The 13,175-nt window shown below is 38.7% G+C and overlaps 1 protein-coding gene across 2 annotated transcripts in view; it reads right to left on the reverse strand.

Annotated features, from left to right (window-relative positions):
* eno4 (enolase 4) overlaps nt 1-13,175 on the reverse strand; it is a 57,031-nt gene that overhangs the window by 34,245 nt on the left and 9,611 nt on the right. For both annotated transcript variants that reach the window (XM_078413448.1, XM_078413447.1), the window contains 3 exons: nt 6,427-6,617; nt 2,114-2,253; nt 935-1,104 (listed from right to left, as the gene is read on the reverse strand). In XM_078413448.1, the coding sequence (XP_078269574.1) occupies nt 935-1,104; nt 2,114-2,253; nt 6,427-6,617 (501 nt within the window). The remainder of the gene's footprint in view (nt 1-934; nt 1,105-2,113; nt 2,254-6,426; nt 6,618-13,175) is intronic.

The following is a 13,175-nucleotide window of genomic DNA, read 5'->3' on the forward strand; positions in this document are numbered from 1 at the left end:
AGTTTTAGAAGAAGGTCTTGTGGACAGATGAGACAAAGATTAACGTATCAAAGTGATGGCAAGAGCAAAGTATGGAGGAGAGAAGGAACTGCCCAAGATCCAAAACATACCACCTCATCTGTAAAACATGGTGGTGGGGGTGTTATGGCCTGGGCATGTATGGCTGCTGAAGGTACTGGCTCATTTATCTTCATTGATGATACAACTGCTGATGGTAGTAGTATAATGAATTCTGAAGTGTATAGACACATCCTACCTGCTCAAGTTCAAACAAATGCCTCAAAACTCAATGGCCTGCAGTTCATTCTACAGCAAGACAATAATCCCAAGCATACTGCTAAAGCAACGAAGGAGTTTTTCAAAGCTGATGAATGGTCAATTCTTAAGTGGCCAAGTCAATCACCTGATCTGAACCCAATTGAGCATGCCTTTTATATGCTGAAGAGAAACCTGAAGGGGACTACCCCCTTAAAACAAGCATAAGCTAAAGATGACTGCAATGCAGGCCTGGCAAAGCATCACCAGAGAAGACACCCAGCAACTGGTAATGTCCATGAATTGCAGACTTCAAGCAGTCATTGCATGTAAAGGATATGCAACAAAATACTAAACATGACTACTTTTATTTACATTACATTGCTGTGTCCCAAACATTATGATGCCCTGAAATAGGGGACTATGTATAAACACTGCTGTAATTTCTACATGGTGAAACCAAAATGTATAAAAATGGCCTTTATTAAAATCTGACAATGTGCACTTTAACCACATGTGATTTTTTTTCTATTACAAATCTCAAATTGTGGAGTACAGAGGCAAATAAATAAATGATGGGTCTTTGTCCCAAAGATTATGGAGGGCACTGTGTATGCAGTAGTAATGAATAGAATAAACTTACAAAAGAGATAAAAGCAGATAAAGAAAACCCTCTTACCTCAGCTTGGTTCAATGAAGCAATATGTAAATACAAAATGATGTTCTGAAGTCTGGCGGCAGCTTTGGCCATGGCCAGAGACACTGCACCAATTGCCACACCGCCCGGAAAGAATGGTTCTGGTGGTTCACGAGGATTTATACTTTTTTCTGGAATAATACTTTTTTTGGCTGAAATAAAAATGATCAGTATGACCTTGTTGCCTAATTTTGATAATTTAAGAGATCATTGATCTAAGCAAGCACTCAGAATAACAATTGTATTTATAGCGATTCTTTATGCACCAACCTAAGTAAAATAATTATACCAATTATTGCATCATTAATAATTATTGAAAGAGCCCATTTTCTTGCTAAATCTGCAGCACAGTTCTGCAGCAAGTAGTGCTGCTGCTTCACTGGGTCCTGATTTCAATTCTGGCCTCTGGTGTGGTCCCTGTGACTGCATGGGTTTCCTTCAGGTGATCTAGTTTTCTCCCACATTCTTAAAATGTGCAAATTGTTAGATGAAATGGTTATTGTAAATTATCATGGGTGTAGGTGGCCAGAGAATCAGTGAAGAGTTGATGGGCATGTGAGAAAAAGTAGAGGAATATAGTAATAGACACAAAAATGCCAAGTAAATCAGTGAGTCATGCAGCATCTGTGGAACACACGAATACGTAACGTTTTGGATGGGAACCCTTCTTCAGATTGATTGTAGTAGGGGGAGAAAGCTGAAAAACGGTGAGAGATGGGAATGGAATTGATGGGAATATTCTGAAAGATGACATAGACTTGATGGGCCAAATGGCCTCTCTTTTATGTTGTTTGAAAATACTGCATAATGAAGTTCCTTGGCACTCCACAAGATTTTTACAAATCCACTGCTGCAAAATGTTAATGAATAATCAGCAAGAACATATTCCTTGTTTTTATCTCACCCCTCTTCCCCCATTCGCATTCCATTACTGTCTGCCACGAGAGTATTTTAGAAGGTCCTGTGAGCAGAGCTATGTGCCAGCGTGGGGCCATCGGAGGAACTGGGCTCTTCCAATCATCATTAAGCACATTAGGAACACGCCCATCTTTGCAGAATTTGTCAGTGTGAACTGTCTGTGCAAAGTGGTTAAATTTAACTCCTGCATATATGTCTGCTGTTCAGTTTGTATAACTACTCTGAAGTGAGTTTTAAGTAAACCTTTTGGACTTTTCTTTTTCTTGTCTCCAATGGCAGCACTGACGGGTGGAGGGAGTGATTCTGGCTCAGTTAGCTTCTCTTCTTCGTTATCCTTTTTCATTTGCTCTTCACCTTCTTCCACTTTCCTCTGAAAATATTCACTGTGCAATTCAAATTCAGATTTGTCACTTGGCTTATAATATTGATGATATGCAGTTATAAATATTATATTTAAAGTAATACATAACTTTTATTCTGGTGTAATGTTCTAACGCCAGAATCTAACATAATACATTTTACTTAACTGCCTAGTATCCAGTTTTACTGTCATCTTCATCAATAAGAAAGTACCTGTACATGTTTCTCTTTACCATCACCAAAACTTCAGTCTGCTATTATGTGCCACAAAATACCATTTTCAAATGCAATTCAGTTTAGTTAGAACAAAATATATTTATTTGCATTATTGGAATACTTTTCACAATTTAAATGTACATCATACCAAAATTTAAGTAAGTCCATTGCATTTAGAATGAACTTTTCAGGTCTCGGCTGTGGGTTTTCATCAAAACAAGAACATATTTCTGACCATTGGCATTTATTAAATGGAAAACTTTATAAGGTCATAAGGGATAGGAGTAGAATTAGGCCATTCGGCCCATCAAATCTACACCATTCAATCATGGCTGATCTATCTCTCCCTCCTAACCCCATTCTCCTGCCTTCTCCCCATAACCTCTGACACCTGCACTAATTAAGAATCCATCTATCTCTGCCTTAAAAATATCCACTGACGGCCTCTACAGCCTTCTGTGGCAAAGAATTCCACAGAGCCACCACCCTCTGACTAGAGAAATTTCTTCTTATCTCCTTCCTAAAAGAACATCCCTTAATTCTGAAGCTATGACATTTAGTCCTAGGCTCTCCCACTATTGGAAACATCCTCTCCACATCCATTCTATCCAAGCCTTTCACTATTCTGTATGTTTCAATGAGGTCCCTCCTAATTCTTCTAAACTCCAGCGAGTACAGGCCCAGTGCCGACAAACGCTCATCATAGTTTAACCTACTCATTCCTGGGATTATTTTTGCAAACGTCCTCTGGACCTTCTCCAGAGCCAGCACATCCTTCCTCAGATATGGTGCCCAAAATTGCTCACAATATTCCAAATGTGGCCTTACCAGCGCCTTATAGAGCCTCAACATTACATCCCTGTTTTTAGATACAAGCCCTCTTGAAATAAATGCTAGCATTGAGTTTGCTTTCTTCATTACCAATTCGACTTGCAAATGAACTTTTTGGGAATCCTGCACCAGCACTCCCTTTGCACCTCCGATTTCTGGATTCTCACCCCATTTAGAAAATCGTCTCTACGCCTTTATTTCTACTACCAAAATGTATGACTCCATGCTTTGCTACACTATATTCCATTTGCCACTTCTCTGCCCACTCTCCCAACATGTCCAAGTCCTTCTGCAGAGTCCCTGCTTTCTCTACACTACCTGCCCTTCCACCTATCTTCATATCATCTGCAAACTTTGCCACAAAGCCTTCAATCCCCTCGTCCAAATCATTAATATACAACATGAAGAGTAGCGGCCCCAGAACCGACCCTAGTGGAACTCTACTAGTCACTGGCAGCCAACTAGAAAAAGCCCCCTTTATTGTCTACTGCCATCCAGCCAACCTGCTATCCATGCTAGTATCTGCCCTTTGATACCGTGGGCTCCCATCTTCCTTAGAGGCCTAACGTATGGCATCAAAGGCTTTCTGAAAATCTAAGTAAACAACATCTACTAACTCAACTTTGTGTCCTACTATTTACTTCTTCAAAGAATTCCAGCAAATTTGTCAGGCAAGACCTCCCCTTCACAAAACCATGATGACTTTGGCCTATTTTATCATGAACTTCTAAGTACTCCGTAACCTCATCCTTTATAATGGACTCCAAAATCTTACCAACCACCGAAGTCAGACTAACCGGCCTATAGTTCCCGCTATTCTGCTTAGCTCCCTTCTTGTGCAGCGTGGTAATATTGGCAATTTCCCAATCATCTGGGACCACTCCTGACTCTAGTGATTCTTAAAATATCACTATCAATGCCTCCAAAATTTCTACAGCCACCTTTTTCAGAACCTTTGGGTGCAGTCCATCCGGTCCAAGTGACATCCACATTCAGCCCTTTCAACTTCCCAAGCACCTTCTCCCTTGTAATAGCCACTCTATTAACTTCCACCCCCTGACTCTCTTGAATTTCAGGCACGTTGCTGGTGTCTTCCACTGTGAAGACTGATGCAAAAAAGTTATTCAACTCCTTTGCCATTTCTTTATTCCCCATTATCACTTCTCCTGCATCATTCTCCAGCGGTGCAACGTCCACTCTTGCCTCTTTCTTGCTCCTTATATAACTGAAGAAACTCTTACAATACTCTTTTATATTGTTGGCTAGCTTACCTTCGTATTTCATCTTTTCTCCCCGTATTGCCTTCTGTTGTTCTTGAAAAGCTTCCCAATCCTCTGGCTTCCCACTAATCTTTGCTATGTTATACACCTTCTCTTTTAGTTTTATACTGTCCTTGACTTCTCTTGTCAGCCATGGTCGCCTCCTTCTCCCCCTAGAATCTTTCTTCCTCTTTGGAATGAAAAGATCCTGCATTTTCTGGATTATTCCCAGAATTTCCTGCCATTGCTGTTCCACCGTCATCCCTGCTAGGGTCCCTTTCCAGTCAACTTTGGCCAGCTCCTCCCTCATGCCTCTGTAGTCCTCTTTGCCCAGCTGTAATACCAACACATCCAATATCACCTTCTCCCTTTCAAATTGCAGATTAAAACTTATATTGTGGTCGCTACCTCCTAATGGTTCCTTTTTCCTTGAGTTCCCTTTATCAAATCCGGTTCATTACATAACACTAAATCCAAAATTGCCTTTTCCCTGGCAACCTCCACTACAAGCTGCTCTAAGAATCCATCTAAGAAGGAGGCACTCTACAAATTTCCTTTCTTGGGGTCCAGTACCAACCTGCTTTTCCCAGTCTACCTGCACATTGAAATATCTCCTATGCCCACCATAGCATTGCCTTTTTTACATGCCAATTTTATCTCCTGATATAACTTGTTCCTATATCCAGGCTACTGTTTGGGGGCCTGTAGATAACTCCCATTAGGGTCTTTTCAACCATATAATTTCTCAGCTCTAACCACAATGACTCTACATCTTCTGATCCTATGTCACCCTTCACTAAGAACTGAATTTCATTACTAACCAACACAGCTACCCCACCCGCTATGCCCACCTTCCTGTCATTCCGATATGACATATAACCCTGAATATTCAGCTCCCAGCTCCGATCCTCTTGCAGCCACGTCTCTGTAATCCCCACAACATCTTACCTATCAATTTCTAACTGTGCTACAAGCTCATCTTCTTTGTTTCTTATACTACGCACATTCAAATACAACACCTTTAATTCTGTATTCACCTTCCTTTTCACACTGGTCCCGATTTTACCTAACCTTCTTGAAAAATCTTTGCATTTCAATAATATACTTTATAGTGGGTGAGTCATTCATTTTAAGTGTTTAATGTGTCAATCAAACTGGAAATGTTAGGTCCATCTCACTATCTCTGGAAGAAGGTAAAGAATGAATGAGGCACAGTGATGAGGTTTGTCAAAAAACTGACCGTATAGGGAGTAACCTTAAATGTGACAAATCCAACAAGGTCAGCTTCAGCAAGTCACCACATTCTCATCTGTCCAATTATAGATCACACAAACAATTAAGAGGTAGAAATGTCAGGAATGAACCATATAATTATCATGTATTTTTAATGTAATATCTGCTGAAAGCCAGGATATAAGAGCCATTGCTCCTTCCCTAGACCATAAAACTGTGTTCGGCCAAAATGGGGTAGAAATCCACAAGTACAGATTCCACAGCAAAATATATTCCAGAAAAGTGTCTGCCTGGTCTAAAAGTCACAGATCTATACCCTTACTCAATCTGGAAACAAGTTAACAGTTTCAGAATGATTACATTTGAAAAGCTGACCCAAGTAAAGTCATTCATTTATTAAAACAAATGCAAACCACCCTGAAATTCAGGTAACAAACAAACTTAAATACTTCCAAATATCAAAGAACTAATATGAAGTAAAATTCAAAACTGAAGATAAAACGATACAAAATGTACGATTAAAGCGACTGATTAACCAATTGAAAAATAAAACTGGGAGATTAAGAAGGCTGTATTTACAAGATATGAATGTGAAGGCCAGATACAAATAATTTTACTGAAAAGAACTGAAGGGATGGGGTATTCAATGACCTGTACCTCAGCAGTTTGTCCACATGTATCTGGTTAGCCGGTAAAAGCCCTTTCAGCAAGGAGTTCAGTGGTTCATTGACCCATTCCAAGGCAATGTTGACAGATTGAGCTTTTTCTTCATTATTATTATTGCCAGTATCTTGGGTTGTATAGTTAGGATCACTACAGCAATTAGACATTGCAGCAAAACATACACTCTGGAAGGAAACAGGCTGTTTTATTATATATTTAAAGCAGATAAATTAAAATATTTTAAAGTCGAAGGTTTTTTTCCCATCAACAGGCACAGATGAATATGCAGCAATAAGATTTGTGCCATGAAAGTAGCAACTTCTTCAATAAGAAAGAGTTTAACCATCTTACATTGTCATTCAATAACATTACCATCACCGAGTTCCTCACCATTCACATCTTAGGAATTATCATTAATCTGGACCAGCCACATAAATACTGTGTCTACTGGAACAAATTAGAGGCTACATATCCTGTGCTGTATAACTCACCTCCTGATGCTCCAAGTCCTTACCACCATGAGCAAGGCACAAGTTAGGAGCATGATGAAATACTCACGAACAAGGGTACATTGCTTCAAAATAAAGGGCAGGTCATTTAAAACTGAGGTGCATAGAAATTTCTTCACTCAGAGGTTAGTCAATCTCTGGAATTCTTTATCCTCGAGGATGGTGAAGGCCAGATCACTTGATATATTTAAGTGGTGACGGATAAATATTTGAAAGATTGAAGAATTGAGGGTTATGGAAACTGAGTGAGAAAAGGTCAACATAAAACAATCATGATCATATTAAAAAGTGATCTAATCCTGCTCCTATTTTCATGTGTTCTTGTACTTGCCTTGTATGTGTAGTTCCAACAGCACGTAAGAACCCTAACATTATCCAGGATAATGCAGCCCACTTGAAATGACACCCTATCAATCAGACTAAACGCATGTCTTCCATCTGCACCTACAGCGGCTGCAGAGTCCACCATCTACAAAATTTACTACAGCTATTACCCAGGTTATTTCAATGGCATTTTCCAAACCCATGGCCTCTACCACCAAGAAGGACAAGGGTGGCAACATCTTCATCTGCAGGCTGTCGTTCAGGTCATATACCAATTGACTTGGAAATATATCGTTGGTTCTTCATTATTCCTGTGTTCAAATCCTAGAATTCTTCCCTCCATCAGCTCTGTGGAAAGACATTGACCAGAGGGACTGCAACCTAAAACTTAAGATAATTTATCTTAATTTATCTCTGTTCTTGTCTTCACAGATGCCATCTAACCTGCTGAGTATTTCCAGTATTTTCTGCATTTATTTTCAGTAGCTGCAGTTTGTTGTTTCTTGAAATGGATCTCTATTCCTATCATGCATGCTTCACTGTCAGTTTTTCTCCCAGTCCCATTGTGAATATATCTTCACAAGCTTCGTGCACAGAAGCAAACCAGCATAATGGTTTAACCTTTAAGGCTCAACTGCAACTGCTGCTACATTGTAGAATGGGTGGGGTGCAATGGCTGGAGGAGTGGCCGACATAGGAGTAGCCATCCTGGTTCGCTGATAGGGATATCAATAGCATAGAGGCAGATATGGAGAGCAGGGATTGGGCAGTATTTGGATGATACACTTAATAATAATAATAATAATAATAAGCATTTATTTTATATAGCGTCTTTCCAGAAGCTCAAAGCGCTTTACATAAACAATCATAACATAAAAACAAACAGACAAACTATCCTAACGGAGAAGCGGCGAATAAACAACGCCAGCGTCCTCTCACGTCAGGGTCCGGCAGTAGACAACAAAAAGCACAGGACACACAGATACAATTTTTACACAAACAGCCATCACAGTGATTGCTCTAGGCACACCCTCACTGTGATGGAAGGCAAAGTCTTATCTCCTCCTCATTTCTTCTCCCGTGGTGCATATCCCAACTTTTTGAAGCCCCCACCGGGCAATGGTAAGTCCCAGGGCCGAGCCAAGCAGGCCGATGAAGGTCCTGAGCCCTTGAAATAATGCCACTTGGATAAGGCAATTGGCATCAATGTGGAAATCAAAATTTGCAACAATGGAAGGAAGGGAATAAATAGAAAAGAACGTTTGGAGAAATAATTGAAAAGATATGCTATTGTCAAAATGTGGAATTTTATCTCAATATTGGAAAGGTTTGGGGAATATCAGAACATTTCTTTCTATTGTGTTGCAGCCAGTTATTAAAAATGTGGATTTGAAAATTCAATTATGCAGTTTATATTGTTTGCTGTTCAGCAGTTATTACTAAAATTTGTTTTCTTGAAGGCTCTGAGTAAATATAATTAAACCAGAGTTGAATAATAATAATAACTTTATTTCTATCGCACTTTTCATGCAATTGAATGCAACCCAAAGTGCTTTCCACAAAAACAAACACATGTCTAAACAAAAATACAATTTAAAAACAGTAAGATAAGCTGTTAATAGCATACAAAGCACAGATTTATATTAAAAAAATAAAATGTAAAATTGAGAGTGTAAAAGGACAAACAAAGTAACATCAGTTAAAAGCTTGATTAAAATGATATGTTTTTAACTGCCATTTAAAAATGTCAACTGAGTGGGCGTTTCTCATAGCTTCATTAAGTAATTAATTCTGGTTCAATATGTGGAAGACAAATTACAGAGGATTTTAATATCTGTGAAATAATGTCACCGTATATTAGTGAATTTTTCCCGCAATTTATTTTTTTGTCCTTTTCCTTTTCACTTTAAAAATAAATGAGGACAAATCAATAAATTTAGCCATTTATGGGGATATGGAGATTGTCATCCTCCATTTATCTTCATTGATCATATTTCAGTTTGAATGTTGTAATATTGAGATTTTGTTATTATCAAAATAATGAGCTTAAGATATAAGATATAAGAAATAACAATTACTAGCCTCAATTTTGAAGCTGCAACAATGGCAAAACTGCTATCTCTTGCCCTCATTGCACTAAGAAACTGATGTCAACTTGCTGGAGGACAGGCTTATACATGTAATCATTTTAATCTAGAAATTGCTAGCTGCAATGCAAATTACTTTCGTTAAAGCTACTAAAATTAGTGATCTGTCAAGCTCTAAGTTATTAATTAACTATTCTCAGACTATTTCAACTATTTTATAGAAACATATAAAATATAGAATTCTTAAAGGATTGGACAGGCTAGATGCAAGAAAATTGTTCCCGATGTCGGGGGAGTCCAGAACTAGGGGTCACAGTTTAAGAATAAGGGCTAGGCCATTTAGGACTGAGACGAGGAAATATTTTTTTCATTCAGAGAGTTGTAAATCTGCATAGATCTCTGCAGCAGAAGGCAGTGGAGGCCAATTCACTGGATGTTTTCAAGAGAGAGTTAGATTTAGCTTTTAGGGCTGAAGGAATCAAGGGATATGGGGGGAAAAGCAGGAATGGGGTACTGATTTTAGATGATTAGCCATGATCATATTGAATGGCGGTGCTGGCTCAAAGGGTGGAATGGCCTACTCCCGCACCTATTTTTCCATGTTTCTAAGTGGAATGTCTTTGATAATAGCAAGCTTTATCACATGACCTGCAAGTCAACTTTTAATAGTCAGCTAAATAACTGCTCAATAACTTCCCCAGCTCAGAAAATGTAATTTTACATGTATAGATTGTCATTCCCTTGGATAAATCATTGAAAATTCAATGGATTTAAAATAATTTCTATGATTAATTTTAAAATGTTATCTTCATAATATTTGCTTCTCCTGAATGTCATGTACATTTTCCAATGTGTTTTGAAATATTAGTAAACTTTCCTATCCATGGACCTATCCAAATGCCTTTTAAATGTTGTTATTGTACCTGTCTCACACATTTCCTTTGGCGTTTCATTCCATATACATACCACACACTGTGTGAAAAAGTTGACCCTCAGGTTCGTATTAAATCTTTCCCTCTCACTTTAAACCTATGACCATCCTGCAAGGGAAACACCCTCTCAAATTAACTCTATCAAACATCCTGGAAACTCTTTCATTTAGTTTAGAGCATGGAAACATACCCTTCTGCCCACCGAGCCCACCCATGCACTAGTTCTATGTTATCCCAGTTTCGTATTCTACACACTAAGGGAAATTTAGAGACGCCAATTGACCTATAAACCCGTACAACTTTGGAATGTGGGAAGAAACAGGAGCATCCAGAGCGAACCCAGCATAAAACACATTGAGACATCCACAGATCATGAAAGACATTCAAATTTGCACATTTTTATTTATTTTTAATCTATTCAGTCATTCCCCATGGAAGAAGTTCCACATTCCAAAAATCATTCTAATGAACCTTGTATCTAATTGCAACAAGGCTTCCTTTCTGTTATGTTCCATCCCTACCATTGCAGCAAACACCTTCACAACTATCCGCAATGTCAAATCTACCCCACCCCTCTTAAGATCTGACCACCCCCAGTCCCGTCAAAGCTAACCTATTGTTTCCCATCATAAGTTAACTAGAATCTCAAGTTTTTCTTTAGAGCAACATATACTAGTTTGTCAATTAAAAACAATTTTTTTTTCTTTTCTTCCTACCAAGAAGATTTGTGTTTTTTCCCCACCAAGTACACCCATCTGCCACTTTTATGACCAATCACATCCTATATAACCAGTCTACATCCTATGTAATTTAAGGCCTAAGCAAAGATGGGGAAAATAATTAAGAAAATTGGCAGAAAAATAAGATTTAGAGAAGTAAATTCCACCAATTCATTCACTACCGCTGGTGTAAATGGCTCAAATGGGCAGTGTGAATTTAAGTGCAATAATATGTACATTATACAATTTTTAAAAGTAAACTAGACCAAGTGGACCCGTTGGGCCCAAACCTCTCCTGCATTGGTGCAGCACCCCCTCCTCCCCCTTCCCTCTCTCCCCCCTCCCCCCTCTCCTTCCTCCACTCCCTCACCCCCCCCTTCCTTTCCCCCCCTCCATCCCCCTCAACCCCCCTTATCCTCCCTCCTCCCCCCTCCCATCCTCCCAAAGAGATAGATTTAAACTTTAAAATGTGAATAGCTTTAAAAATATAACACCGATTTCAATGAAACTTCTTCCATTAGCACCAAAGGGATGGTGAGTAAGGTGGGCCTAAAATTGTCACACTATTGTGTACCGTTTTGGCTGTAGTTCAGGAACAAACAAACAAACAAGAGTTTTAGTATATAGATGAATGCAATTCTTGAGGTATTAATTAATGCTGTGTGAATGGGATCGTGACACTAGAATTGATAAGCATTTGGCAAAAGGCGAAGTGTGCCTTTCCTGTTTTGCTGCAGTTAATCTTCTATATGCACTTTCCTCTTGATTTGTTGATCTTGTACAGCTTCTTAGAGATGCATGTCATAAAGTAGTTGAATTTAGGACTTTGCTGAAGAGGCAATTTCAGAAAAAATAATCAAACCGATTACTCTCCATTGTACCTACCCTTCAAATCCCCTACTTTAAAAAAAACCCAGAAATTGACTTTCTCTTACTATAATAGCCATGATTGCGGCAAAAATATTGTTAGTATTTGTGTATACAACTTACTGTATAGAAATGCATTTTCAATTTATTTGGAAGGATGTTGATTTAGAGTTACAGTTATAAAATAAGTACTGGAAAATAATTTCACAGTCCATCATCATCATCATCATCATCATCATATATATACAGCCGGAAACAGGCCTTTTCGGCCCTCCAAGTCCGTGCCGCCCAGTGATCCCCGCACATTAACATTATCCTACACCCACTAGGGACAATTTTTTTTTTTTTAACATTTACCCAGCCAATTAACCTACATACCTGTACGTCTTTGGAGTGTGGGAGGAAACCGAAGATCTCGGAGAAAACCCACACAGGTCACGGGGAGAACGTACAAACTCCTTACAGTGCAGCACCCGTAGTCAGGATCGAACCTGAGTCTCCGGCGCTGCATTCGCTGTAAAGCAGCAACTCTACCGCTGCGCTACCGTGCCGTCCAGGATTCTACTTTATCTATTTCTTTTCATGAACAGTTATTGTTAACAGTAATGATAAGAAAGTTACTCTAAACCTTTTCACATGTACACCTGAAAACCTTGTGAAAGAAATTACAGTTGCCATGTTTTGGTGATAATTATTTACTATACAGACTACAATTTATAAGCATCAAAGTGGAAAATGGCTCTACACTGGCCGCAAGAAACCAAACCAGTTGATGAATATAATAATTAATTTGATAAGGAATGCTTTGTTTCACTAGGCAGCAGATGACTTGGCAAAGAAACTATGTTATATGTATTAAATTACTTGCAATTATGGCTCTAAATTGGCAAGTGTTTGAGGGAAAGAATAAAAACGTTGAAATTAGTTGGTCGCACCAAATAACCAATATGGTAGTGGCAGTGATTCGTATCCTGCTTCCAAAATACACTTGTACTAAATTCAAATGTTAATGTGTACTAGAAAAGGTGTCTTAAGAGAGAAGCAACTATATTGCAAGTTTAGGTCTGGTGACCAAGGTTAACTTTCAAGCCATTCATCTCATCAACATTCCAGAATAACATAGGGTATTTTTACAAAACAGCTTTTCTTCTAAAATCATATGGTTTGTGCCTTGATGTTTCAAAATGCTCTGCACATACTCTTTTATTCCTTTTATACAGTTTGAAGTATTACTTTGCAATGCGGAATCTTTGAGAGCAAATGGTAAGTTGAATTGCTCTGTCAATGATCCCACCTCAAGAGTAC

The sequence above is a fragment of the Rhinoraja longicauda genome, chromosome 16 (assembly GCF_053455715.1).
Source record: "Rhinoraja longicauda isolate Sanriku21f chromosome 16, sRhiLon1.1, whole genome shotgun sequence".
Taxonomy (NCBI): Eukaryota; Metazoa; Chordata; class Chondrichthyes; order Rajiformes; family Arhynchobatidae; genus Rhinoraja; species Rhinoraja longicauda.